The 27,118-nt window shown below is 25.8% G+C and overlaps 2 protein-coding genes across 4 annotated transcripts in view; one reads left to right on the plus strand and one right to left on the minus strand.

Annotated features, from left to right (window-relative positions):
• Positions 1 to 964: 964 nt before the first annotated feature.
• Positions 965 to 9,226, plus strand: LOC135930417 (uncharacterized). Its single transcript, XM_065467210.1, has 4 exons — positions 965 to 1,057; positions 1,100 to 1,322; positions 7,518 to 8,242; positions 8,894 to 9,226. The coding sequence occupies exons 1-4, from the start codon at positions 997 to 999 to the stop codon at positions 8,983 to 8,985; spliced, it is 1,101 nt and encodes a 366-aa protein (XP_065323282.1). The 5' UTR covers positions 965 to 996; the 3' UTR covers positions 8,986 to 9,226.
• Positions 9,227 to 9,401: 175 nt separating this feature from the next.
• Positions 9,402 to 27,118, minus strand: part of LOC135930416 (extended synaptotagmin-2-like) — a 33,799-nt gene continuing 16,082 nt past the window's right edge. The window contains exons 10-23 of one of the 3 annotated variants that reach the window (XM_065467209.1): positions 26,987 to 27,069; positions 26,637 to 26,685; positions 25,101 to 25,241; positions 24,769 to 24,903; positions 24,006 to 24,290; positions 23,660 to 23,812; positions 20,331 to 20,485; positions 20,182 to 20,256; positions 17,424 to 17,573; positions 17,017 to 17,091; positions 16,207 to 16,338; positions 10,784 to 10,886; positions 10,589 to 10,638; positions 9,402 to 9,786 (exon numbers count right to left, since the gene is read on the minus strand). In XM_065467209.1, the coding sequence (XP_065323281.1) occupies positions 9,741 to 9,786; positions 10,589 to 10,638; positions 10,784 to 10,886; positions 16,207 to 16,338; positions 17,017 to 17,091; positions 17,424 to 17,573; positions 20,182 to 20,256; positions 20,331 to 20,485; positions 23,660 to 23,812; positions 24,006 to 24,290; positions 24,769 to 24,903; positions 25,101 to 25,241; positions 26,637 to 26,685; positions 26,987 to 27,069 (1,632 nt within the window). In that variant the 3' untranslated portion in view covers positions 9,402 to 9,740. Of the gene's footprint in view, positions 9,787 to 9,934; positions 10,171 to 10,588; positions 10,639 to 10,783; positions 10,887 to 16,206; positions 16,339 to 17,016; positions 17,092 to 17,423; positions 17,574 to 20,181; positions 20,257 to 20,330; positions 20,486 to 23,659; positions 23,813 to 24,005; positions 24,291 to 24,768; positions 24,904 to 25,100; positions 25,242 to 26,636; positions 26,686 to 26,986; positions 27,070 to 27,118 lie in introns of those variants that run through there. The other 2 variants (XM_065467208.1, XM_065467207.1) reach the window with 2 other exon arrangements.

Here is a 27,118-nt window from a genome sequence, read left to right on the forward strand (position 1 = left end):
TTACAGTACAGAATTGATCCTAAACTAATTTATTATATTAAATATGTACTATAAAATATTCGTGATTAACACGATATTTAAATTTATTCTTTAATTATTCTGTTATAATTTGATTTCTTTCCAAGGTTAGCTTCCATAAAATTAATTATAATATGTGCAAATGAGATTTGTTTTTATTTCCTTAATAAATTTATACTAATATTTTGTCGTCTGTTGAAAGAGCTCAGATTTTAAACAAACCTAAAGTATTTTTTTTAACAAACAAGTTAAATAAAAATTTCCATTTATATTATTCTAGTAAAATTATGTTGAATGAATATAGTTTATAATAATATTTCTTCAGTATGACTATTTTATGACCAATGTGGATGAACACCATTTACGTGATATTGAGCTCCTATCTCTAAGTTATATATACAACAGGGCAACGCTTGGTTCTCTCATAAAAGCCCCCAGACTGATAAAAGATATAAATAATTAAGAGGACCATCCACGCTTTTTTAGGCATGTCGCAGTTACCTGTGCGCACAAGAGGCAAAGCCACTTACTTAAACACCCGTGGGAAATAGGAAGAGAGGTTAAAATCATGACCAATTAAATAAAATTTCATTATGGAGGGGTAGTTGCTATGCTAATTTTACTTTTATTTATCTACGTGAGAACCTAGAAATAAATATAAGATTAAATAAAATAAAAAACCAGTAAAAATACATTCACTTATCAATAAAACTAGTTCTTTATATCCAACTTTAAAGATAATCCATTCCTTCATTATCCATCAATGACCCACAAAATTACTCATATAAAGAGGAAATATAAAAAGAATAGATTCAAGTACAAATATGAATTTTAAGAATTAACATCATATTTTGATCTTCAACAATTTTAAAACCTTCAATTTTTGAAGAATCTTTTGTCATATGATAATAAATGAACTAAAAAGCACCTTAATTTTAAGATTTTGGGGTTAGGCATTCCATATGATTTTTCTTTTCAATGTTTGAGGGTTCGAAAGAAATTCATTTAGGCAGTGAAGAAATAAATTCTTTCACAACTGGTAAAGCGATTAGAAAATATTTATATAATATACAAAAATTAGATAATGTGAAAGGCGATTTCGCAACCTCAAACAATAAAAACGATGATCACCATTCTCGAAATCAACCTCTCAATATAGATATGAAAATTAATTCAAACAATGATAAAATGGAAAATCATATTATTTCAGAGAATAATGAAAAAGATATAAATAAAACCGAAGCCTTAAAAATGGTGGAAGATGAGGTGGATCCATTATCTCAGGAAATAAATGAGCCTTACAAGTATTTTTCATAATATGATTTTTGTCATTCTTTATGCATTTACTCGAAAATTTTAGGAGTTAAGTTAAATGAAAAGAACAATTCACCATTTTTTGGGCAGGCTGAAATAGCTGTGTGCATAAGGACACTGGCTACATGATTAAGCACTTATGGGCTATAAGAAGATAAAAGAATGCTCATACTAAATTAGTTAAAAGTTTTGATTAGGGAAGGATCTGACTAGCTAATTTTAAGTTTATTTAGAATTATGATCAAGGTTACCAAGTCAAAATTTCCTAACTGTGGGAGAAATTTTGTTAAATTTTTTTGAAGGAGTAATTTTTAAATTGTAAATATTTTTTTTTGGATGTGACCATAATTACTTCTATAATTTAATTATTAGTTTATCATACTTAACAAAGTAGATATCTTTTTTATAATATTTTTCCAAATAGGTAATTTTTTATTCTTAGTTTTAAATATTTATTTCTGATTCTTTGTATTGAAGTTATTTATTATATAACTTTGATCTGATAAATGGGACAAGATTTTATAAAATAAGCTTTAATTATAAAAATATTTTAATTTTTTACAAACACAAATGATCTTTATTTTTGAACTGTTTTTCAAAATTATTTTTTATAAATTAAATTGTGGGAGATTTCCAATTGTTGGAGGGAGATCTCTACATGTTGACAAAACAATTGCAGGAGTCTCCAGCTGAGTGGGGGGGGGAGCTGGTAACCCTGATCATAATATAGAAAAGAGCACCTAATGAATAAAATTTTAATTTTCCTTCTTGCTAGAAGAAAAACTGATTGAATTTATAAACTTCAAAGTAGTTTATTTAGTATTATGATGTTAAAAGATACTATGTGTGGATAAATTTTATTAAATAAGAATATCAAAATGAGACATTAATTTCAATAAAGTCAATTTTATGAATTTCTTTCTTGGAATTAGGCTGAAATCTGGTTGTTTAGTTTTAGAATATTATACCCAAAATCCAAGCCAGTCTATTCTAAACAATGTTATCATTGTTTTATGTTATCTTGTGATTGTATGTAATTTATAACATAATTTTCGATAATAATAAATAAAAGGAAACAAAATTCAATATATTTGTAATGTTTACAAAAAAAAACAAATTATTAAAAGAAAGAGTAGCTAATAATATGATATTTTAAATAAAAATATATGCAGCAATAAAAGTATTTAAGATTTTTGATGAGCTAGATTAAGCCATAAACATTTCCCATATTTTAAATGAGATGATTAACTTATAGGAAATAATAAAAAAACAATCATGTCAATGCACAAACATGGAAAATTCCAAATTGTTTTGCCAATATTTTAGCTAAATATTTATTTTACCTAAAAAAATATTAATATTTTTATGATCTTGGTTCAAAGATAGATTGTAAATAAAAATCAATCTAAAATGATCAGATCAATTTTGTACAATTGGGAAAAATTTGTTGACTGGATAACCCTAATAATTAAGAATGGCAAATCAAAAGGCTAAATACAAATATATATTTTTTGAGTCAACGATTGGAATTAAATATTTACTAAAAATGTATTTATCTTGAAATAAATACTATTTTTATCAATGTCTTTCAAATTTTTAATTTTATTGGGGAAATTTGACATTTATTTTTAAAAAATTATGATTGACGATGTTTTATAATTATTAGAAAATAATTATATTTATAATGAAATGAGGAAAGTAATCCATTCCAATCATCCTTTTCAAAAAAACAAATATTTATACAAATCTAATAATGGGAGGCTTTATTTTACACCACATCTAACAGAGAATCATATGTGATGCATGTGGAAAACCCCATAATTATGCTAATTATCATCATAAATTAAATTGCACATGACACAATTTCAAAACTCTCAGCTACATTAAACTTTAGAAATCTAAAACTATTCAACAAAACTATCACATTTGTAATAAATTTAATCCTAAACAAAACAATTATACAGACGGAAAAAATGCTTGCCCAATGCTTACATATTCTCTACACTACTTATGTTGTTAAAAGTATATGTTAATTTTTTTTGCAGATATAGTGACTAGTCAGCGATAGCTTTACCACATTTTAAAAAAATTACAGTATTTTTGAAATTTAAATTATTTAAAATAAAATAGATAAGAAATATTATTTATCTTTGTAATTTTGGTATTTAATTTATATCGGAATTTATATTAAATTCAATTTAGTCACTCGCCTAATATTAGAAATACAAGTATGATAATGATTTAACCTTAGGGGAATATGATATATGTAATAATATAGTTAATACAGAGTTGTTAACCATACTTTAAATATTTATCGCGATACAATTTTATAAAAGATCTAACGATCTCTTGCATTTATTTATTTAGTGCCTTACAGTGGCGTAGCTACGGGGGTGGTTTTCGGGTTTGGACCCCTCCAAGAGCAAAAATTTATTTTTAGATTGTACGTAAATAAATACCTTTAATAAATATATTTTTCTGGTTTTAATGTTTGTGGACTAGTGAAATTTCTGGATAGTATTATTATAAAGTCAATAAGAATAATCTACTAAATTATAATAACAAATTATTGAAGCATTAAAAATATATTTATAATATATTATTGAAGATATGGTTATGATTTGTAAGATAAACTCGGCCGAAGGCCCCAGGTTTTTATATGTATGGAACCCCCTTTAAGGAAAATTCCTAGCTACGCCACCGGTGCCTTAACTAAAGATTGTTTAGAAAGGATTACATCTTATTCGTAATCTATTAAATAAATTTCTATTTATTTAAATATTTTATAAAATATTTATTTTTTTCATTAAAGTATCTAGATATAAAAATGTGGTATCTGTATCTAGATAAATTTTTGATTAAAGTATCTGTATCTAGATATTATTTTAGAGGTATCTGTATCAGTTTTTAGATACTTTATAAGATACATTTTGATATACTTTTATTTAACGCTTTTTTATATTATAAATAAAAATACTTGAGTGTAAAATTTATTTTATTTCATATGAGCATATAAATTAATATTAATATATATATTAAAAAATTATATATATAAGTAAAATATAAAACTTATATATAAAAAAGAATATATAAATATTAATTAAATATTATGTCCGAGTTATCAATAAAAAGCAAATTCTGATATTACAATCCATCTCAAGGAATTTGCCATTTTTAATTGCAATGGAATTGGTATTTTATTTTATTCTATTATATTAATTTGATTAATATTGATGACAAAAATGACGACATTCCATGGCCAATTTATAGACCATATTTTAAAATAATATCTCAAAATAAAGAAAACAAATCTCTGTTAGTAAAATATTTGCCATGTCCAAAAAATATGAAAATTTCAGTTAGCACTATCTCAACTTGCAACATTGTAAAACATTTAAAGATACTAAATAAATGTTTACAATTTTAAATTTTAAGAGAAAACATCAAACACTCTTAATCCAAATAAAAAGGGGGAAGGAGAAAAAATTTATTAAAGAAAATATTGGACTAGGCAACCCAAACCATTTTAGATGATTTAATATCTGATTTTATTATAGATAGCATTAAGCCATTTTCAATTGTTGATTCATCATTTATAAAAATGATCAAGACATTAGCTCCACACAAAAATATAATTTGCAGACAGACAGTAGTTGCTAGAATTTCCCAAAGATGGGAGAATGAAAAGAAAGAAATCATTAAAAGTCTAATAAAACCATCGTTAATATGCACAACAGCAGATTGTTGGAGTGCCTATCGCCGGTAAACATATTTCCCAGCTCATTATTAAATTGAAATATTTTAAACAAATGAACCTGAAATTTTGTTTACCACTCTTAAATGCCTTACTTAAAGGAATTGAAGATATAAATTAATAAGTATTTAATAATTCTAGGTTTATTGGGACTTTTTGTGATGAAAATATTTTGGCCATCCTTTTTTTAAACTAGATTGGACATGGTTGCAAATGGATGAAAATTTTAATAAAAAAAAACAATTAATAAAAAGATTAGTTGAGGAATTATCAAAGTCTTCAAATGAGTGCAAATTAACCTGTGAAAAAAACCAATAATTTAATATCCGATTTTTTTCAGTATCCCACAGCAGGAGATATGATTGTTAATGATTTAAATTCTGATAATCAACAAATTTTGAATAGTTTTTTCAAAAAAGAATACCAAGATTTTAGTTTTTTTTAAACAATATCCTGATATAAAAATGTTATTCATTAAATATAACACCACAATCCCTTCCAGCGCTCCTGTTGAAAGACTTTTTAGTATAGCTAAAAATGTCTTTACAGATAAACGAGGATGTCTTAAACAAATTTTAAAAATATTTTATTACTGAAATCTAATAATTATTTATAATCATTTAATCATATATTATTATTTTATTAATGATATATAATAATTATTTATATTAATCATATATTATATTAATATCTAAAAATCATTATTTTCGTTATATTTTGATAAATGTGATATCGAGTCAATAAATCTTTTAGATCATTTCATGAATTTTCACAATAGAATCCTAATTTAGGTTTATTTAAACCTTATCTAAAAGTATAATAAAAAATGTATCTGTACCTAGATACATTTTAAATTGTATCAGTATCAAGATAACTTTTTAGAAGCTGTATTTGTATCTAGATAATTTTTTGACTATGTATCTGTATCTAGATCCATTTAAAAAGTATCTTTTAATAACTCTGGTATTTTTATATATTAAAAATAAAAAGTATTTTATATTTATTACGATTTTTAGATTAATACAAATACTTCTTTTTTTTATTATAAAAATACAGATTTATTAATTTAAATTTTGATCCTCGTTAGTGAAAAAATTAACATTTTCCATTTAAAAAGCTTTTTATTTTTAAAATGAATATTACCTAAATTGAAAACGAAAATACAAGTTTTTTTTGAATATGAGAAAGGTATAATAATTGAAGAAAAGGAGTTTTTTTATATTAAGCTCTGTATTTATCAGATATTTTTTCTAAGATTCTGTCGTCAGCATCTTCTAAATTTAATTTGACAATTTTGGATAGAATTTTTTTTAGAATATCTTCAAATATTAATAATATAATGGAAGCTAAACGTAATATCTGAATAAAACCGATATTAAGCAATTTCATACTCCATCAATTTATTATATTTTCTGTAAAACGAAGATATTAATTATATTTGCAATTATTACAAAATTTATGCATATGTTATACTGCTGCTACAATAAAAATATTAAATGTTGCATAATTTATAAAATGTATTTCATCGACTAATGTCCAATATTTAATTAAATTTTTTTCCCAGGCGGAATTCTAGACATGATTAAGGAAGTAGTTGAAGATATTTAAATTATTATTGGAATGAGGACTAATTATTATTAATAATATGTTCATAATAAGATGTTATTAATTTATTTTTTCTTTATTATTTTTTAAGGTCTATAATGTAGTATTACTGCAGATAAAATATAATTGGAACATTTTCGATAATGGGTAATAATTCTTTCTTTTTAATATAGATATTTTTACATCAAAAATTTTTGGTTGGGGTTGTCTAAAATGAATTGAGTACGGAAATTTACTCATGCTAGAATACATCTACCATAAAATCAGATTTAAAAAAAAATCACCTTTTAAAATGAGTAGAATTGTGATTCCGAACCTATTACATGATTATTCCACATAATACCAGAAAAACTTAATACATAGTTCATTAAAAAAATGAATATCATTTGTAAGTGATATCTCGCCGGTTGTGAATTTAATTTTTTATATAAGTTTGGGTTGACGGCTAAATCAGATTAGTTTCCCTTATTTAAAAAATTATTTAAATTTCAAATTACTTTTTTTTTTGCATGTTAATTGGATTATAATTATTTATATTAAATGTCCCATATTTAATTATAATATCATTAGAACTACCATCGCCACGATTTAAAAGCTGATCAATTTGTTTAGAGGAAATAAGAAGGTTAACCCCCGAAAATGTGATTCTTTCTTAATGATTATTATAAACATCAAGCTAATTTATTCAGGTTTTATTAAAAGATTTTATGAACACGATCAGCTGCTAGATCGCATCTCATCTCGTCCTCTGTGAATTCAGCCTATTATACCTTAATATATCATAAATTATTCTTTCAATTTCCTTTTTTTTCAAATAAACTTTCAGCTCAACCAATGATCACATATGGCTTGATTATGATCACCCTTCAACTCCAACCACATCCAATAAAATATCCAACCTGACTAATCGACTCAAAAACTTAATGCCCTCTACGTTGTCCTCTTATCAAGTTAAGACTCAACATCCTTACGCTTACACATACGGTAACCTTCGAACATCTAATCAGAATTCGGTCGGGAATCGAGTTATGCCTTATTTCAGTTCTGTTAAGGGACCGCATATCTTTCTTTGGACCATTCTCTGTTTTCCGATCTCTTTTTTGATAACATTTCTCTTTTCCCTATATTACAGCTCTCTGACCCTGTATAATTTCTATGATTATTATTTCGGGGATCGTCGTCACGCCCTTTACAGGCTCAATACTCCTTTCAAAATAGCACTTCTCACATTGCTCTTACTTTTTTCTCCGATTTTCGCGGTTTTATGCGGAATTTTTTCAGGTTTATATGTCGCTGTGACTCAATTGACTTGCGATTTCGATGTGTGGAGAAATGAGATATGTGATTTTGAAAAAGGATTTTATGGATGGCTTTGTACCGTGACTAATTTACCACATTGCTGCCCTTACGACGTAGCTCTAGCTAGAGAGACGAGAATGATCAAACAGGGTACAAAATCTGCTAAAATTGGTGGTAGCAATAACGCAGAAAGAGTCAATGTCAGTACTATAGGAAGCGACGAACGAAGGAGACATTTGCAGTTTGATTACGGTACCATTATTATAATTTATATAAAATTTAAAAAGTGGTCAAATTGCAATTTAAGTGAAATTTAACATTTTATTTTTTTAAATTTTATAATATCCTTAATTTTTATTTAGGATTCCCTATGTTCTAATTGGAGCTATTGAGCGTATTAATTTCAAAAAAAATAAGCATTAAACTTTAATCAAGAAGCATGGTATATTTTGTTTAGCCAATAAAGTTCATCTTGTACTAACCAACCATTTATAAAAACTTTTCTGATTTAACGTAGTATTCGTCTCGATTATCTGATACTGAAACGTTTGATTAGGTCACTTTTGTTATTGAAAAAAAGTGGCCCATTAGTTGTTAAACTTAGACCTTTCTTTAGGATCTATTCATATTATTTAATATGTACTATTAGTCCTAATGGTGCTTATGCAGCCTTCTATTTTATTGTTGAATATTACTCGTATGTAAATTAAGGAAACGGTAATAATTTAGTGCATGGTTAGATGCCATGCTATTTTAAGAATATATTTTTCGCATTTTTTTGTTATTTTGTAAACAATTTATCATTTTTTAAAAGTTAAATTATTGCTATCATTTAACTATTATTTACAAAAATGAAGCAATATTTCAAATACCTTTATGATTTTTTTTATTTTAAACAAAAAGGCAATATACGAAACAAGGGAACGGGTCTTTCTATGATGCCTACCAATAACGCGCACGAGATTATAAATCATTCGAATGGCGACAAAGTGTGATTCAATATTTTTTATACCTACTTTATACTCTATTATATAAGAAAAAAAAATTATATTTTTTTAACAAAAACATCTTAATTATATATGCAAATTTATATATATATAATAAACATAAAACTTGAATTGATGAAATCTAACATTCTGCTTTTAAAAGAAGTAAAAAATGTTTAAAGGAGTTTATTTTATCATTATAAGAACCAGAGACCAAAACACATTTTTTTTAAAATACTATTATATAAAATTTAATAAATATGATATAACTATGATTTATAAATAATATTTCAGATACATATCACCAAAAAATAAATTGTAAAAATATATATTTTTTTCTGTATCGGTATTTTGACAATTTATAAATAAAGATTAAATGATTATGCATTTAAAAAATATATATTTAAGCTAAGCGACTTAGATTTTAAATTTGTTTCTTATTTTTAAATATATTATAAATAGGATATTGCAATGCTTTTAGCTTGTATATAAATAAATGATTAAAATAATAAAATACATATTTAAAATATATTATAAATAGAATGGGATATTGCAATGTTTGTGTATAGATATTATATTAAAATAAACGGGAAAAATATTTAAAAATGACTAGTCAAAAGCTTATTTTTATATAAAAAAAATATAACTTTTTGAGAACAAGTATCATAAATAATCAGTAAAATTATGTAAATATCGTAAATAAAAAGGAATAATTTTTTGCATTATAATTACAGTGAATCAAAAAAATCACATTATATTATAACCTAATCGTCTTTTGTGTTAGAAGTATTAGTATCGTCTAACTGAAACCTAATATATAGAAATAAAAGTATAAAACGTTGAAAATGTTAAATTTTTTATAAAATAAATCAATAAAAAAGAGATTATAAAATATTTTGTAAAATTTAGCGAAGATTGTGATAAATAGCAATACTATATTAAAAGAAATAAGCAAGGAATACATGCGAAGTGATCATAAAATTTTTTCAATATTAACTGCGAGATTTTTGAGCAAGGTTTATTAAACCTTAAAAGTAAGATATTATATTTAAATAAAATTTATATTTGAATATAATTGTATTTTATTAATTTTAATCCAATCAAAATGTTCATTCAGAATGTCTATGTTTAGTATGCACCACATGCTTAAACCAATTGAAGCAAGGGATCTTTTTACTAGGCATTAAATTAAACCTTGTTTTTGTAATAATAAAATTTTCAAAAAGATGAATTATATTTTTTATTTCAATTAAAATCTTAAAAGACAACTGCAAAGCAATAGAAAAATATAAGGTATAAATAGGTAATTCATATAATAAATTAAATTGACATTAGAAATATGCTAAGTTATTTGTAATAGTAGTAAAAATTTACTACTACAATACATATAAAATCATGCTAAAAAAAATATACCAGAAAAACAACATGCTATGCTTTTTTAAAATGTTTAAGTTAATTTTAAAAAAAATGAAACCAATATCAGGGAACTTTTTATTTAAATTTAATTTTTGGAACCAAAATCCATTAAAATTTTTATGAGGCCGAAACCTTTTTTTATTCGTTTAATAATAAATTATTTAAAAAAATATAAATCAATGTATAAATTTTTTACCATACGCCTCTTTCTTCGTTGAATTCAATTTGTCCTAAGTTTATCTCCACCTTCAATTATGAATTTTGAAAGAAGAAAATGGTGAAATTTAATTAAAATATTAAAAAAAGTTTTGAGATTAAAAAATGAATAAATATTCGATAATATAAAATAATTATGTATTATATTTATATATGTGTAATAATGTAAACTAACCGATCCGAGAGTAGGACCAGAAGACAAAAATCCACCCTCACTTTTAACCGCCACTAACAATCGTTTATATGGTAATTCCTCAAAGGTACAGGTCCATTCAAATCTAAAATATATATTTTTAAATATATGTGGCATCAAAATGGTGACAATTTTTCCTTCTAAAGAAAGATTCTTTCGGAAGGAAGGAACTTAGAAGAGAAAAGAACTTTAAAAAATTTGTGCCTAAGCAAAGAAAAAATAGGATGAACAAATGAATTAATATATACACTCTCCTCCTTCTCTTTTTCAACCGTCGAGCTATATCAATTTTGAAAAAATTTAATTTTCATTTAGGAAGTGAATAAAACATTTATTTTATTATAAAAAAAGTAAGAATAATATATTAGCATATAGAAAAAAAAATTAGAATTACCAGCTATGTCTATATGTCGTAGGGTATATTTTTAAAATATTAATAATTTATAGCGCATATTTTTAGACTTAATTTTGCCGGAATTATGTCAGCAGCTGCATAATGCCGCAAGACCTGCAAAATCAAAAATTTTGACATAAGCCTGCAATTTTTTTCAAAGGCCCTAATTTTTAAGTTTTTAGGGAAGAAAATTTAAATATTTTATTCTCTATTTTAATGCTGCTTTAATAAATATTCAAGCAATCACTATAATAATGTTTATCTATTTTATTAAATTTATTATATATAAAAAATTTTTTAACCTTCCTTAATTTTTAGATTTATTTTATAATTGTAATTATTCAATCAGGTGAACAAATGAAGAATAGCAGGGACCCGAACCTTTATTTATAACGGTTCAGCATATAAAAAATTATAACGGTTACGGTTCATAAGAAAAAATTTATAAAGTTTCGGTTCGGTTCAGCTAATTGTAAAGGTTTATAAAAATTCAATACAGTTAGAATTTTTTTTTTATTGAAGCAACACCATCGGATAATGATTTTAATTATGAATATTATTTATTAAAATTTTTGCCATTACTAATTTATTTTTGTTATAAGTATCTATGAATAATATTAAAAAAATTATTTAACATACTAAATTATAAAAATGGTAGTTGAACTGAACGTGTAATTAATATATTTTCTAATATAAGTGGCTTCATTCTCATTTGTTCGTTGTGACGATAACACAAATCTTAGCCCCGGAAAGGCCCTTTCAACAGAAGAAAAATCATTTAATTTTATAATGAGAAAGTAAAGGTGATCGATAATGTTTGGGATTAAAAATTTTAAACCTAGAGTAGTTTCTAGATAGTCCAATCGCTTAAATATTGATGAATCTATGATTGAGAATATAAAATAAATATTTTTACTCCCCTTATTGATACATTTTTATTTCAATTAAAGGAAAGATTTATTAGTCACAATTTTATTTTAAACAGCTTTTATTTTCCTTTGCCGGTTGAGTCTAAATACACTTTAAACGCGAGAGGATATTAAGAAAATCTCAGAGTTTTATTCTGACAAATTATCAGGATCGTATGATAATTACTTTGTGATGTCGAATTTTGGTATAAAAATTTTGACAGAATAGAGTACTCTTTGAGATCAAAATATGCTTTGCAGTCCCTTTCCATGTATAATTGCACTTTAGATTCCTGCCTAATATCAAAACATTGCTTTTTATTTTAGCTACCTTACGGATTAGCACCTGCACTAATGAAAGGTCTTTTTAATCTTTGAAAAGGTTAAAAACCTATTTAAGAAATAGCGCCGGTTAAAGCCGTTTAAATGGATTCGCAATATTAAATATTTATAAGGAGATATTCTATATAAAAATTTGATTCTAGATGAATTAGTCAAATCTCAGAGAAAAGTAGACCTCTCTAAATTATAAAATTGCTATATAATTATAATATGATCTTAGTCACAAAATTTTTATATTCAAAACGTAATTATAATGAATTCTTAGTCATAATATTTATATATTATACTATTTTTAATAAAAATATTGCATTTGCACTAAGAATTAGTGATCTGCATCTGGCCTAATTTATCAAGCCAGGCCCTGCCCAAAATTATTTTAAAAAAGTTTTGACGGCCCTAACCCGAAATTTTTTTTAAAAAGTTGACGACCTGGCCCGAATTTATTTAAATATAGAAATTCATTTTTATAATTACTCAAAATAAAAGATATATGTTATATGGCGTCTAGTTTATATAAATAAAATCAAATATTTTTATTTTACATAAAAAATTTAACATATGATATATTTAGATATATTTTAAAAAATTCCAAGGCCCGACCAACCCGGCCCAAATTTTTTTTAAAAATATTAGGCACGACCCAGCCCGATCTTCCTACTTTTGCGGATCTCTAATAAGAATTATTTATGTTTTATTAATACACTCATTTGTATTAATTATATAATAATTGTTAAATTAGATTTTTTTAAATACCGCACAAGAATTACTCATTTTATTGTAATTCTATTTTTTTTTAAATATAGTTATTTAGAAAAAATTTTTAATATAATTTGTATAAAATTTATACATTTTGAAATTTATTTTATTGTATAAATAATAAATAAAATCTATAATGAAATTCTCTGCTAAATATATATGCAAAAATTTAATTAAAATAATTATTTTAACATAAAATAAGATATATTGAGTAAAAAAATGAGAGGTTTGGAGGGCGATTTTATACTTCTTACTACACCGAATGAATTGAATTAATTTACAATTGACTAAACATTGATAAAATTTTCAGAATAATGCTTTCAGTCGCATATTAATCATAAATTTGGCCAAAATTTTGTTACTAATATTTTTTTCATTTAAGCTGGCTACTATAGTGGTTCAATTTTTAAAATGCGGTTTGAGGGCGAAGCCCCCAATAAAATTTTAAAAACCCTCCCATGGATCAATCCTGGTTACGCCATTGCCATGTACAGAAATCAGTTCTGTGCAAGAATTTACTACTGTGTATTTATCCATTTTATTTCTAATGATAGAATTCAATGACTGCTCAAGAGAAATATTATAGCTAGGTTTCGATATTGATTGCAAAAGAGGCTCGGAAAGCTTTAATTTGTTTGTAGGTAGGGATTCATATATCTAGAATGATACCTTTCCAAATTAGTTCCATGATCACTTCTAAGTATGATTTTGCAATATATCTTACAGTTTGATTCATTTAAGAGAAAATTATAAGTGAAAAATGAAAGACTAGGTTAAGTTTGGAACAAACCATTTAAATTTCTAAAAGCAAAAAATAAATTTTTATGTATTTTTAACATAAATACACTAAAAAAATAAGAAATCTAAGCAAACAAATATTGTATGATTATTATATTGATAAACTAATTAAAATTCACTGTCAATTTTTAAAGCCAGATCATATGGATATTATTACTTAAAAATTTACAACTCCTTACAACTAAGAAATGCCCAATGACATATTGTTATTGGAAATGCCTTAAAATATACTCATATACCAAAATTCTATAAATAATATATAATTAAAACCTTATAAATTTGGTCATTTTGAAATTTATATGGGAATAATGGCCTTTATTCACACTCAGGATGTGTAGTGATATTATACTTAGATTAATTAAATAAATGCAACTTAATCAATTGATTATTTAGATATTTTGCATATTATGATATATAAAATAGGCTCTAATACTATAAAAGAGTAAAGACGCCGTTGCCTTTTCCTTTATTATCCCTGAAACTTAACCTCTTAAATTGTCGGATATTCATAATTCCATACAAAAAAAATATGAGGTCAGACTTAGAGCAAACAAATATTGTAAAATTTTGATCTTAATAAACTAATTAGAATTCATAATAAATTGACAATACAAAATCTATTTTTTATAATAAAGCCTATAACTACTACTACTTTAAAATATACTCATATGCCATTCTATAAATAATATAATTTAGATATTTTGCATAAAAGCAGGGGTTCGAACCAAACCCGAACCCGGAAAAGAAAACCCTGGTTTTTGGGGAAAAATCTGAATCCGAACCTGAACCCCGTTTATAAAATTTTCAAAACCCCGAACCGAACCCGGGAATTTTATTTGAACCCGGGTTCAACCGAGTTAAGTGTATTGTATAAATTAATATAAGATTTTTCTATAATTGTAAATACAAATATTAATAATTTACTTAACATTTTATAATATTTTCAAATTTACCATTGAGTGAAGTGTTAATAAATTTTAAATTAAATTTTTTTAAATTTATTCTCAAAGATTCATTAATAAATTTTAAACAATTTTCATTTACGCCATTTATTTTTAATTTTTAACTTATTCTCAAAGATTATTAATTAGAGGAAAATGAAAGTGAACAAGTCAAAGTTTATTATATTAGATACCGTTAATTTAAAGAAATACGCCTAAATAAATTTTTTTAAATCTATACATGACTATGCTTTGTATTTTTAACTATATTTTGCCTATAAATAAAATAAAAAATTTATTTTTTAGACAAAATTTATGTCTAGTTTTTTAATTATGATCTAATTATTGAATATTTTTTTATATCAATTCAAAAATTCTTAAACCCGAGCTGAACCCGAAACCAAACCCGGGTTCAAAAATATTTCCCTGAACCAAACCCGGGTTCAAAAATATTTCCCTGAACCGAACCCGAACCTAACCAACCTATTTTTTTTAACCTTAAACAGAACCCGAACCAAATCCGGGAAAAAATTTTGCCAGGTTCACATCCCTGCACAAAAAAAAATAGAAATTCTCTAACACTATATGAAGCAGTTGAAAGATTGAGGGTAAATTCAAGCCATAGGTAAAAAATTAATACATAATTTATTAAGGAATCACATAAATATTTTGATCATTTAATAATTACCGACGGAGATATAGTAAAATATGTAATACACCAGAAGGAAAATAATGCAAAAAAATGGAAATTATTTATTTTATTTTAGTTCAACCCGTTTTAAAATTTTTTATAAAGATTCTTTTTTACTCCTTCAAAAAATAATTATATCGGTTTGATTATGGTTCAGATATTTATAAAGGTTTAGCGGATTATTCCTACGGGTCCCTGAGAATAGGAAGGAAATAAATCATTAATATTATTTGAACCATGGGTCAGACTTTATGTTTTAATTATGATCTTACCGCCTGCCCTGCAGGACTTTAATGGAGTCTACTTTTAAAAAAAATTCAGAGGTCCATCATAAAATTTTGAATTTAATTTTCAAAAGATCTTTATATATTAAAGTTAAACACATAATTGTCTGAAATTTATAGAATCTATTTACATGCTGAAATACAATTCCGGCAAATCAAAATTTCAAAAAATATAAGGTAATGCAATTTAACTAATTAGAGCACTCTGAATACAAATTTTTAGCTCAAATTACAAATGTTTATACCTTTTTTTCTGAAAAAAAAGAAAAAAGAAATATGTGAATGTATTACTTTTCGTTAAATGTGGGATTTGTAGAATTTTTGATAACGATACTTTTCCTCTTGTTAACTTCTTTGCCATCGGCAGGTAAGAGCTCGAATTTGACATAGGGATCGGGATTTTTGGTGATAGGAGTCAAGTTTCTAAATGAAAATAATGTGAAAATAGTTCATTTCATATATCAGATACAGGGGCATGCGCATACTATTTTAAAATTTAGTCATCAAAAATAAGGGAAGCAAATGACGATTAAATAATCGGTCGCGTATTTTATCAGCTGATTAATTATTTGTATAATTTAAATTTATTAAAAATCCGGTCAGTATGTCATTTTTTTGGCTAAGATTTTAATATGCCACAAACCGCGTTATGGTAAGAGTTTATTGGTCTCTGATATATTATAATCATGATTAATTGTGGCTTCTATGATGGGTGAAAATATTATTTAAATTTTTTTATATATATTTATGACTTTGTTTAAGGGGAGAAGGGGGGGGGGGGGGGGGTTCTATAAAACTTATGTTATGTTAACATAATTTAATTCAAATTTAAATAAATTCTGATCGGAATAAAAACAACGAAATTTCATTTGATATATTGCCCAAAAAAGTTTTAAAGAGGAAGAAAAACTCGATATATTTTTTTAGTTATGAAATTTAAGATAATAAAATGATTTCAGTTTAGTCTTTTGAAATTGGTCTTTATTTCGATGGGACCTTTTCATTTTGGTGCGCCGTTCTTTGGATATATGTCAATGGTCTAATGGGTTTCACTCGTATATAATTGAAAACTTATTTTTTTTAAAGAAAATATTTTTTTACTCTACACGTTCCAGCAGCACTATAAGTTTGTTACGAGCATCATCGTGATAAAATGTTAGTAACACACGAGGGCTTCTAAAAAGAAAAGAAAAGCATGTCAATTTTTCTTATGGAATTTTTATTTTGATTTTCCTTATCTTAAATTTCTATTATTATTATCATTTTTGCACGAAAGAATTTAAATTCATTTAATTATTCCTTGTTTTATAACAAAATATCTAATAATTTTGTTTTGTTTTCCCCCTAAATTTTAAAATAGAATCTAACAATTTTTTTTAAAGGTACTACATATAGATACTTTATGAAGGAATTTATCACAAGTATCTTATTGGAAATGTTTCGAAGGTATAGTCATGAAATATTTACGAAAAAGATAAAATATTATATATTTTTTTTTAAAAACTAACACAGTGTTTTTCCTTTGCTTTAAAAATTCTTGATTATTAGAATAAGTGTTATTGTGGATCAACGATAGACTTTTACGTGTCATAACTCTATTTCCAGTAGGAATACCACTTTCCTTCGAGTCGATGAGGTCTGATCGTTCTTGGTCATTTCTGCGATTTAATTTTAATAATAAAATAAAATTTACTTTTTAACCCAATGAATAAAAAAAAACTGAACAGTTAATATTATCATTTAGAAAGTTCAACAGGTCAGTATGTGACCATTTTCTTCTGAAACCCACTTCCACGCGTAAGCATTTTAGGAAGAGAGCAGGGTTAAAGTTAATATTTATCATAAAAATGGCCGTTAAATGTTTTTATATTAATGGACTCGTTTTTATTTTAAAAAAACTATGAAATAATTACTAAGAATTTAAATAACACCCATTTTCTTTTATAAATATAACTATCATTTTTTAATTTCAAATTATTATAAAATTATATATTTAACAAAGTGTATTTAAATCATTGATTTAAAAAAAAAAATTAGTTAAAAATAAAAGATCAATTTTATATAATCAAAGCTTTAAACGTGGGGATAAAAAGAGTAAAATTTTTATACCGTCTAGTATATATGTGGTATCTTTATTAATATTATTAAATATATAAAAAAAAAGTATTTTTTTAACATTTGCCAAAATTAAATTTACAATAAAAAATATGTCACATTATAAAATGCAAAATTGATTTTAATTGCAGGGTTCAAGCATAGTTATTGATAATGCATAAACATGCTGAAGATAAGGAATACTATTAGTAAAATATACTAACTCATATATTTTAGCGGTAAAAAATGTAAAGGAAAATAATATTAAATATTTTAGAAATAATCAATTTGTTACATATAAAAATATAATGAGGCTAGCCATAACATATTAACGTATCAAAGTTCATAGACAATATTTAAAATTTGTGAAGAAATCCTTAAATTGACATTTCAAAAGGTCAACTGCCTCAAAAGATCTTTAGATTCTGATTTTCAATCACAAAATCCTTACACCTATCTTATTTTCCTACATATTTGATCATCCATGAAATTTATAATTAATTTTTTGTTCATTAATGTTAAAAATATATGATTTAATAAGTTAAAGAAAAAAAAATTAATATTATAATTTTTAAGCATAGGAAAGGCCACTAAATAATTTTTGCTTAAAAAACTGTTAAAATAAGTTTAAATAATATTCAAAGGGTATTTATAGTAAAATATGAAATGATTTGTAAGTGATAAATTTTGATAATTATTAGGTTTAGTTGAAATAAATAAATTTAATCGATGATTTTTTAAAATAAATAATCATTTGATCTAAATTAAATCAATTTTTATTTTTAGACCCTGATATTTTATTTACAAATAAATGTGATAGTTATCGTTGACAACGGTATTTTGACTCATAAAGTGCAGCCCTGGGGTTGAAATTTTTGAAAAAGTTTTTCTGTCCTTAAAATAATTTTTAAGAAATTATCTGGCCCTGGACTGCAATAATTTTTTATAAAGAAAAATTTGTCTCATTCTAATCTTAAAATTTTTTTTCGCGAATTTCAAGACTAGCCCGTAAAGAAATATGTTGTACAAGTTGTCAGATCCGCTAGCCAGACTTCGGTCAGACCTCCAATAAATAAATAGACACAAATGATAGTGTGGCTTTGTGATTATATTCATCAGATTCCGTTGCTTACTTACGAATAAAGAATGTATCGTGCCTTAAACTTATTGTGGGCTTATTTTATTCGGAATTGTATTGTTATAGATTCCCAAGAAACGCAAGGTTATATTTTTAAAAAAAGAAGCGAATCAATTAATTCGATGACTGAAAGCCCGAGTTAAGATGTCTTTCGGTTAAGACGCCACACTCAATTCCACGAATACTCCTGCACCCCCAAAAAATTAAATATTCAATATCAGTAGCTATAATAGAGGAACCAACTAAAAAAGTTTTGGGGTTGCTTATTCCTTATTTCTATGTATATTTGTACATAGCTAATCAAGACGCTACTTGATTAGTTGACGTCATCCTGATTCAAACTAATAATAAATATTATTAGCACGATACAAAAAAACATTTTAAGCAATCATAATTTCTTTGTTTTTATTATATAAAATTTTTAAAAAAAGTGGAGAGGGGGATTAAATAAACGAATAACCCTTTGACCCAACGGTAAAAATAAATATCAAGTTAATTGAAGTGCGTTTTTAAATGCTAATATACAAATTTACTTTTTCGGTCAAATATCACCTTTTCCAAATATAATCATATCTCCGAATTAAAAAATAAAAAAATTGACAACAATTTAAAACAGGTAAAAGAATACAAAAAAAATGATGAGAAAACAACATAAGTCATTTTTTACTGTTTTAAATAAATTTGATAATTTAATCATATATTCCTTCATTAATTTTAAGCGAAATTAAAAAAGAGCAAAAGGAAACGAAATTTTAGCATCTGATCGAAACCTGATAACAAAAGATCAAACCGGATATTTTTTTTGAAAATAGATTCAGTCCCAAATTGACCTTCACGAATTAACATTAAGGTAAAGAAGTCCGGTTCAGCGACATCGCTGGGAAAGGAAGGGACCAAAGTGTGCTCGGCACTATTTAGAGTTTAATTCAAAGTACGTTTCAATAAATTAAAGTTAAGACTTTTTGATAAGCCTAAATGGCGATGCGCTAGCGACGTCACTGGAAAAGTTAGTGGTATCTTATAATTTTTCAAACCTTTGGTCAACCCTTCTAACGTCTCGATATTGTTGGTTAGGAATGTTAGATTTGTCATCATAATAATCATGGTCGCTATTATAAATTATAATATAATAATATGAATAAAGTAAATTATATATATTTTTTAAAATTTTATAATTAACTACCCCAATTGATTAACGGATTTGGCATTGGGATCATCGCTAGCAGTATATCGTTTATAATCATCGTAAGAGACTGTGTCTCTTTTTTTGTAAGTATCACTTGCTACATTGACGTCTTCTGATTTGTTGCTCGCTGGGTCGGGTCCACTCTTCAGAAACTTGATTTTATATGGGTTATATTTTTTTAATAACTTTAAAAATAAAAATGCTATAAGAAGTAGATTGTGATGAAATTAATGATACCAGCATATTAATATAACTAGACATGTGCGCCTCCGGTAAAATGCGCCGCCGCCGATTATTTTGACCACGCCGACGCCGCGCGCCAAAAAATTGTCGGCATGCGGCGTGATACATATTTTTTATTATTTATTTTATATATTATTTATGAATATAAGAAAAATATTAAATATTTTTTGAATTATTAAAAAATGCGATTTTATTTTTTTAAATTAATAAATATTATTTGCTATAAATTTGATTTGTAACAATCCTTATTCGCTCATTTTGGGCAGGTTTGTGACCAACGTGCTAGATAAAATAAGATTAGGATATTAAATTTGAAAAGGTAAATCTATATTTTATTCTTTTATTTTGATTCAAATAATTTACAACTCGTTATATAAAATTTATTTTTTATCATAATAGAAATTTTATTTAATGATTTTTATTTTGTTGCCATTATAACATATATAAAAATACCAGGACTAAAACAATTATAATGGATGCAGCATTGCAATACCCTGTAACAATATAGTATATCCTTGCAAGCAAAACCTTCTTTTGCATGGAAACATTTTGGATCCTTAATATTAAAAACTGACACAAATAATAAGAGAACCAGTGTTGCTACAGATAAAGTCTTTTGTAATATATGCTTGCAAATAGCACTTGATAAAGATGGTGAGGATGAAAATAATTCTTCATTTTCAGAGTAAATTTTTTGATTATTTTATAAATATTAGTAAATTTTTTAATTAGTTATCCAATCAAATCTTTTTCAAAAAATATCAGCACATCAAATATAATAAAACATTTACTTGACACACATGATTTATCATGTAAAGAAGAAATATCTAAACAAAATTTAAAGTTATTTTTCAAACCCATTGTAAAAGATACAACTGACCCTATAAAAGATAAAAAATGGATTCTGGTAAGGAATTAGGTTCTCATGTGTTGCAAGGATTTAATGCCATTCTCTTCTATAAATAATACTGGAATGCAAGATTTTCTAAAGGTTATTTGTAAAATCATTATAATTTTTTATAGGGCAATCTTAATTTTTATTTGTTAAGATATTTAATTATTTTATAACATCCCACATTTAGAATTTTTTATGGCATAATATTTTATTATTAACTTTTTATTATGTAGAAATATGGCATTATTTCAGATGCCAAAGAATTACCTGACAGAACTACACTTAGCCGGAGTGGATTAGATGATGTTTATTTATCAATGAAAGCATACATATATGCCAACAAATTAATGTAGGTCCTAAATTTTGTGCTATAACTTTTGATATGTGGACAGACAAATATAGACGGCGAAATTATATCACCTTTACTTTTCACGAAATAGATAATAATTTTAATATTGTATTTTATACATTGGCGACACATCATGTCACCCAAAAACATACCGCTGAAACTATTCTTTTCGAAATAGAAAAAGTTGAAAATGAATTTGATTTAGGGTCCAAGAAAATTCAAATGGTTACGGATGCAGGACCCAATGTAAAGAAAAGTGTTCGTCTAGGAGAATATGACTATCATTTATGTTTGGGGCATGGATTACATAATCTAGTGACAGTCGATGGAATAAAAAAAGTTAATAAAATTGAAAATCTCATTAAAAAAGTTAGAGAAGTTATAGTTGCCTTAAGATTCAAAACAGCGGATTTTGAAAATATAAACGATATAGAAAATAGAAAATGTTTTGAATCGATATCATATACATCGGATATTTTAGATTTGGATGATAATGATCCTTTTTATGAAGATCGTTTGGGGTATGATGATGATAGTGAAAATCAAAAATCATATGAGAAAAAACATAAAACCTTAAAATTAAATGTGCCTACACGTTGGCATAGTATTTTAATAATGCTGGAAAGTGTGACTGGCAATAACAAAAATCCTATAAATATTCTATTAAATAGAATGGAGAAACCGGATCTCAAATTATTTAACTCCGATTGGGACTTGGTGTATGAACTTTTAAATTTTCTTAAAACCTTCCAACAAACTGTTGAATTTTTATCTGTCCAAAAAGGAGTTACTATAAATTTAGCCATTTTATTTCGTAGTGAAATTAAAAATCATTTAATTGTAAAAGAAAATGATAGTCCACCCATAGCATCCCTTAAACAAAATATGCTTACTAAATTTGATCATAGATTTCCAATAACCGATCTTCAGGTAGTATTTTAAAATACATAAATTATTTTTTATACATTATTCTTTCTTTTATTTTTTTTACTTAGGTGTTAGGAGCACTTTTGGATCCTCGTTTTCAATCAATAAACATAGTAAATGAATATTTAAAGGAAAAAAATATTACTCCGGTTGAATTTTTATGTCAACACGCTACCTCTCTACGGTCTTACACGGACGAATTAACGAATGTAAAACGACGGAAGTTGCTTCAAAACTCGATTATCTTAAGTCATTGGCTACGAAGCATTCATCTATTCAAAACAATAACCTGGAACAACAACACTATTTAACTAGTTTAGAAAAAGAGTGTTATTCATTATTTTCGCCTTATAATTTGGAGATAAAAGATGTCTTAGATTTTTGGAAGATAAGAGCATTGGATCTTCCTAAACTTTCAATATTAGCTAGAAAGGTCCTGTGCGTTCCAGCTACAAGCACACCCAGCGAGCGTGTATTTTCTATAGCTGGGCTCACTCTGAACTCTAAAAGATTATTATTATGTCCTTTAAATCTTAATAAAATAATATTTATTCATGATAATTATAACTTAATAAAATCATTAAATTATAGTTATAAACATAATAAAGTATAAATTTTATTTTAAAAATGTTTCCAATGAATTTATAAATTTACTTAAAAAAATTTAAGTTAGAAAAATATTTGACGCCGCCGCGCCGCCGCCGAAAATGCTGTCGGCGCACATGTCTAAATATAACCATCTAAAAGCAAAATTTATGGTTAACCTAAATTGATATATAGACGTAGATTATTCTATTCTAATCCTCGACCACTTTATATACTTTTAAATTTTACCGTAAAACGTGTTTACTATAAATCGCCCTAAACATAGATTATATTAAATTGTTTATTTTTTAAAAAAGGAAAAATAACCCTTAATGACATGATGAGCGATACTCTAGCATCGTTATAGCCTTTAGAACTGAGCGGGAAATTTCCAGCTTTATCGAAATTAGGTTCTTCCAAAATTTTGCCGATGGAGTAATTCATAGAGCCCAGGATTTTACCGCTTTTTTCGTCCTTCACCTGAGTGTTTGATTAGAAGTTTATTTTAAAAATTGTAAATTTGCTATATAATTTTATTTGTGTATCAAATGATTAGGCACATATTCAAATGCGATCTCGTTCATTCAAGTTAAAGGGGGGGGGGGGGGGGGTACTTGGTTTTTTTATATTAAATTTGTATGTAAAGTGTAAAATGAATATGCTGGTCTCAAACCTCTAAATTAAGTGTAGCCAGCAACGGATTATTGATAAGCAAAGTAAAACATTGCTCCCAAACCGGGTTAGTTGTTTTAGGCTGTGCTTCGGTTTTATAACCTCCTTTACCCGAAGAATCGTAGCTTTCGCGTCCTAGCGCCGCTTCAACAAGATTTTTGCTTTTGTGGGCTGGTTCTTTGCTTTTTATATCGTTGCTGCTAGGGCTGTTACCGGCTGAACCATCACTCCCAGCAAGGGTGAGGAGGGCGTAAGGGCTTGGTTCCGTGGCCACGTCCCTAGGAAACTACGAGTAATAAATTGATAAGTAAAAAAAAGTAGGTGAAAATGAGTTTAAGGAAGAAAGTAAAGGGTCATATAATTGATATGGTCATAGAAATTTTTGAATTAAAAATGACAAGTAATCTATTTCTTATCGATTTTTTTTTTAAATATCTATAAATTAAAAATTATATTAAGCGTAGGACACATAATTTGAAGGGGTTATATTTTTTGCATATGCAAATCTCTAACCTAAATAATTTTGTGGAAAAATTTTTCATTTTCTTAAAATAAAAAAAATGTTTTTTTTGGTAAATTTAATTAACTAGTGTGTTTGCGATAATTATGACAGTGTATAAAACTGTGATTTATTTTAAAAAGAAAAAAATTTCTGCTCAAAATAGTTCTATAAACGAATAAATATTGACTTTAAAATGCAGCAAATATAATTGATTTAAGAAATTAAATCAATTTTTAAAAAAAAACATATATAAAACACCAACTGGTAAAGCTTTAGCAGAATCGACGTAAACCACCAATATGGCGGTAGATAAGAAACCCCTAATATTTTTTCGCGTAAACTCTTGATCTATGTACTGCAGTTCTCGTTTGAGAAGGGCAAGATTTTCGGTTTTGATCTATTATTTTTTTTAAATTTTTTTATAATAATATATTCATCTGTATCTACTACGCATCAATCATTTAATGATGATTTTAAAAAAACTTATTTCGAACATCTCCAGAATAAATATTTTAACATTCTCCCATATAAAATCTCCTTATTCCAGCAAAGGTTTTCAAATATCTTTCGTCTATTTACCAAATGTGCATAAACCTTTCTAATATTATGACTAGGGTCTTCATTTTCTGAATCCTCGTCCTTTTGGGTTCCTAACATTGATAACGGTACAATGGGTCTCAACCAATCCAGTCTCATGTGTATGTCACCGTGCTTGGTATCTTCTAGTTTGAAGGTCTTCAAAGTTAAAACACATTTTAAATTGTAAAATATTTATCAACCGATTTTTTAAAATTTTTTTAAAAGCATTTCTTTTAAAAATAAGAGTAGCAAGAACGCCGTTGCTTTTACTTTTAACATTCCTGATAAGTATATTATAAGTAAAATAAAATAACTAATTCTTGATTTAAGAAAGAATGTGCAATATTATACATTATATTTATTATATTATTTTAAATATTAATAATGTAGATTAATGCCCATTATTGTATTTATAATGTATTCAAATTAGTTATAATATTATATTTCTTAATCGTAATTGAAGAAATATGTTATTTCTATTATTTTCTCTTGATAAGAATATTGCCCTGTTATCAACCATATAGGTTAGATCAGCATTTAAAATGACAGATAAATCAGATCTCTCTACGCGAAGATATTTATTATATGGATTGTTAATATTGTGTAAAAAAGTATATAGGAATTACATATTATTTCTTCAATAACGATCAATAAATATAATATAACAACTAATTTGAATACATTATAAATACAATAACTAATCTTAAGCTGCACAATTAATATTTAAATAAAATATAACTACAGAATGTGGTTTTACAAATTTAGAAGTCCGTATAGGCACAACTGAATTTAAAAAAAATAGATTATCTCTCTTATTAATGCCGATAAACAAAAATCAAGAAGAGATGTGCGCCGCTATCAGGTCGAGTTTAATTATATTGTCAGTAATTGTCCAAGTTGTGCCCTATATATTTATTATTAAATAACTTAAATCCTTTATTACCTATAATTTAATTTAATAAAATATTGTAAAAAAATGATCAACATTCAAAATAATTCATTTTTTACCCCACGGCAAACAAGGTATAATTTTTTTTTGCAAATATTATAATAAATGGTTATATCAATATAAATTATAAAAATTAATAAGTACTAATTTTAAAATGAGAACTAAGATTTTATAGATATTCTATGTAAATGTTTAAAACAAACTAAAAAGCATATAGGAATCGAATAAGACCTGGCTATTTTTATAAAACCGGTCGAAACTATTTAAGATTTGACGACAGTTTAGGTCCAGTGTATCTCGTCCTTGAGAGATGAAAACTTAATAACCGAATAGCATTGAAACATAGTATAACCTGCTTATAAGCATTTTTCCGCATTTACTAATTTGATTTTCAGTCATAGATGCTCGGTTTTATACATTTACCATTTCTGGTCATCTATGAATTCATAAGGTGTTGTATTTTTTACAGAATAAGATTGACTAATGAGGTTACCCCTTTTATAAATTGCAAATGCCCAAAAGGTAGTTTTTTTTGTCAAAATGTTATTCGACCATTCATTAAAATGATATTGTGATATTATTTATTTTAAGAAAATATATACCGTATCGATGATGCCTTGTTTCATGGCTGCCTCGATGTCAATTTCAATTCTGCACGATACATGTATAAAATTATTTTGCATAAATTTGAATCAGAACGAGAAGTTTATATCAAAGGCAAAAATTATATATTGAATACCCTCCCCTGTCCATAAGAATCTAGATATCGAAAATAGTTTCCAAAAAATTATTTTGCTTGTACATAACTCTCCTGCCTCACCTGAAATGTACAACTAGTTTCGTTTTATTATAAAATGTTTTGTCATAGTGACAATTAGTAGAAATCGCTAAACCAAAGCCAAGTTAATGATTTAATAGGATAAAAAACAAAAATTTTTTTAAATAAAAAAACCTTCCCAAGAAGTCATCTTTATTTGGATCGTGGTCGAAAATGGATATTTCTACTCGTTGGCCAAATGGTTCGTCTATTATAGCCTGCAAAATAAAATATTTATAGAGTATATTCTGCTGAAATTTTAAATTA

The sequence above is a fragment of the Gordionus sp. m RMFG-2023 genome, chromosome 5 (genome assembly GCF_954871325.1).
Source record: "Gordionus sp. m RMFG-2023 chromosome 5, tfGorSpeb1-WG-v2, whole genome shotgun sequence".
Taxonomy (NCBI): Eukaryota; Metazoa; Nematomorpha; class Gordioida; order Chordodea; family Parachordodidae; genus Gordionus; species Gordionus sp. m RMFG-2023.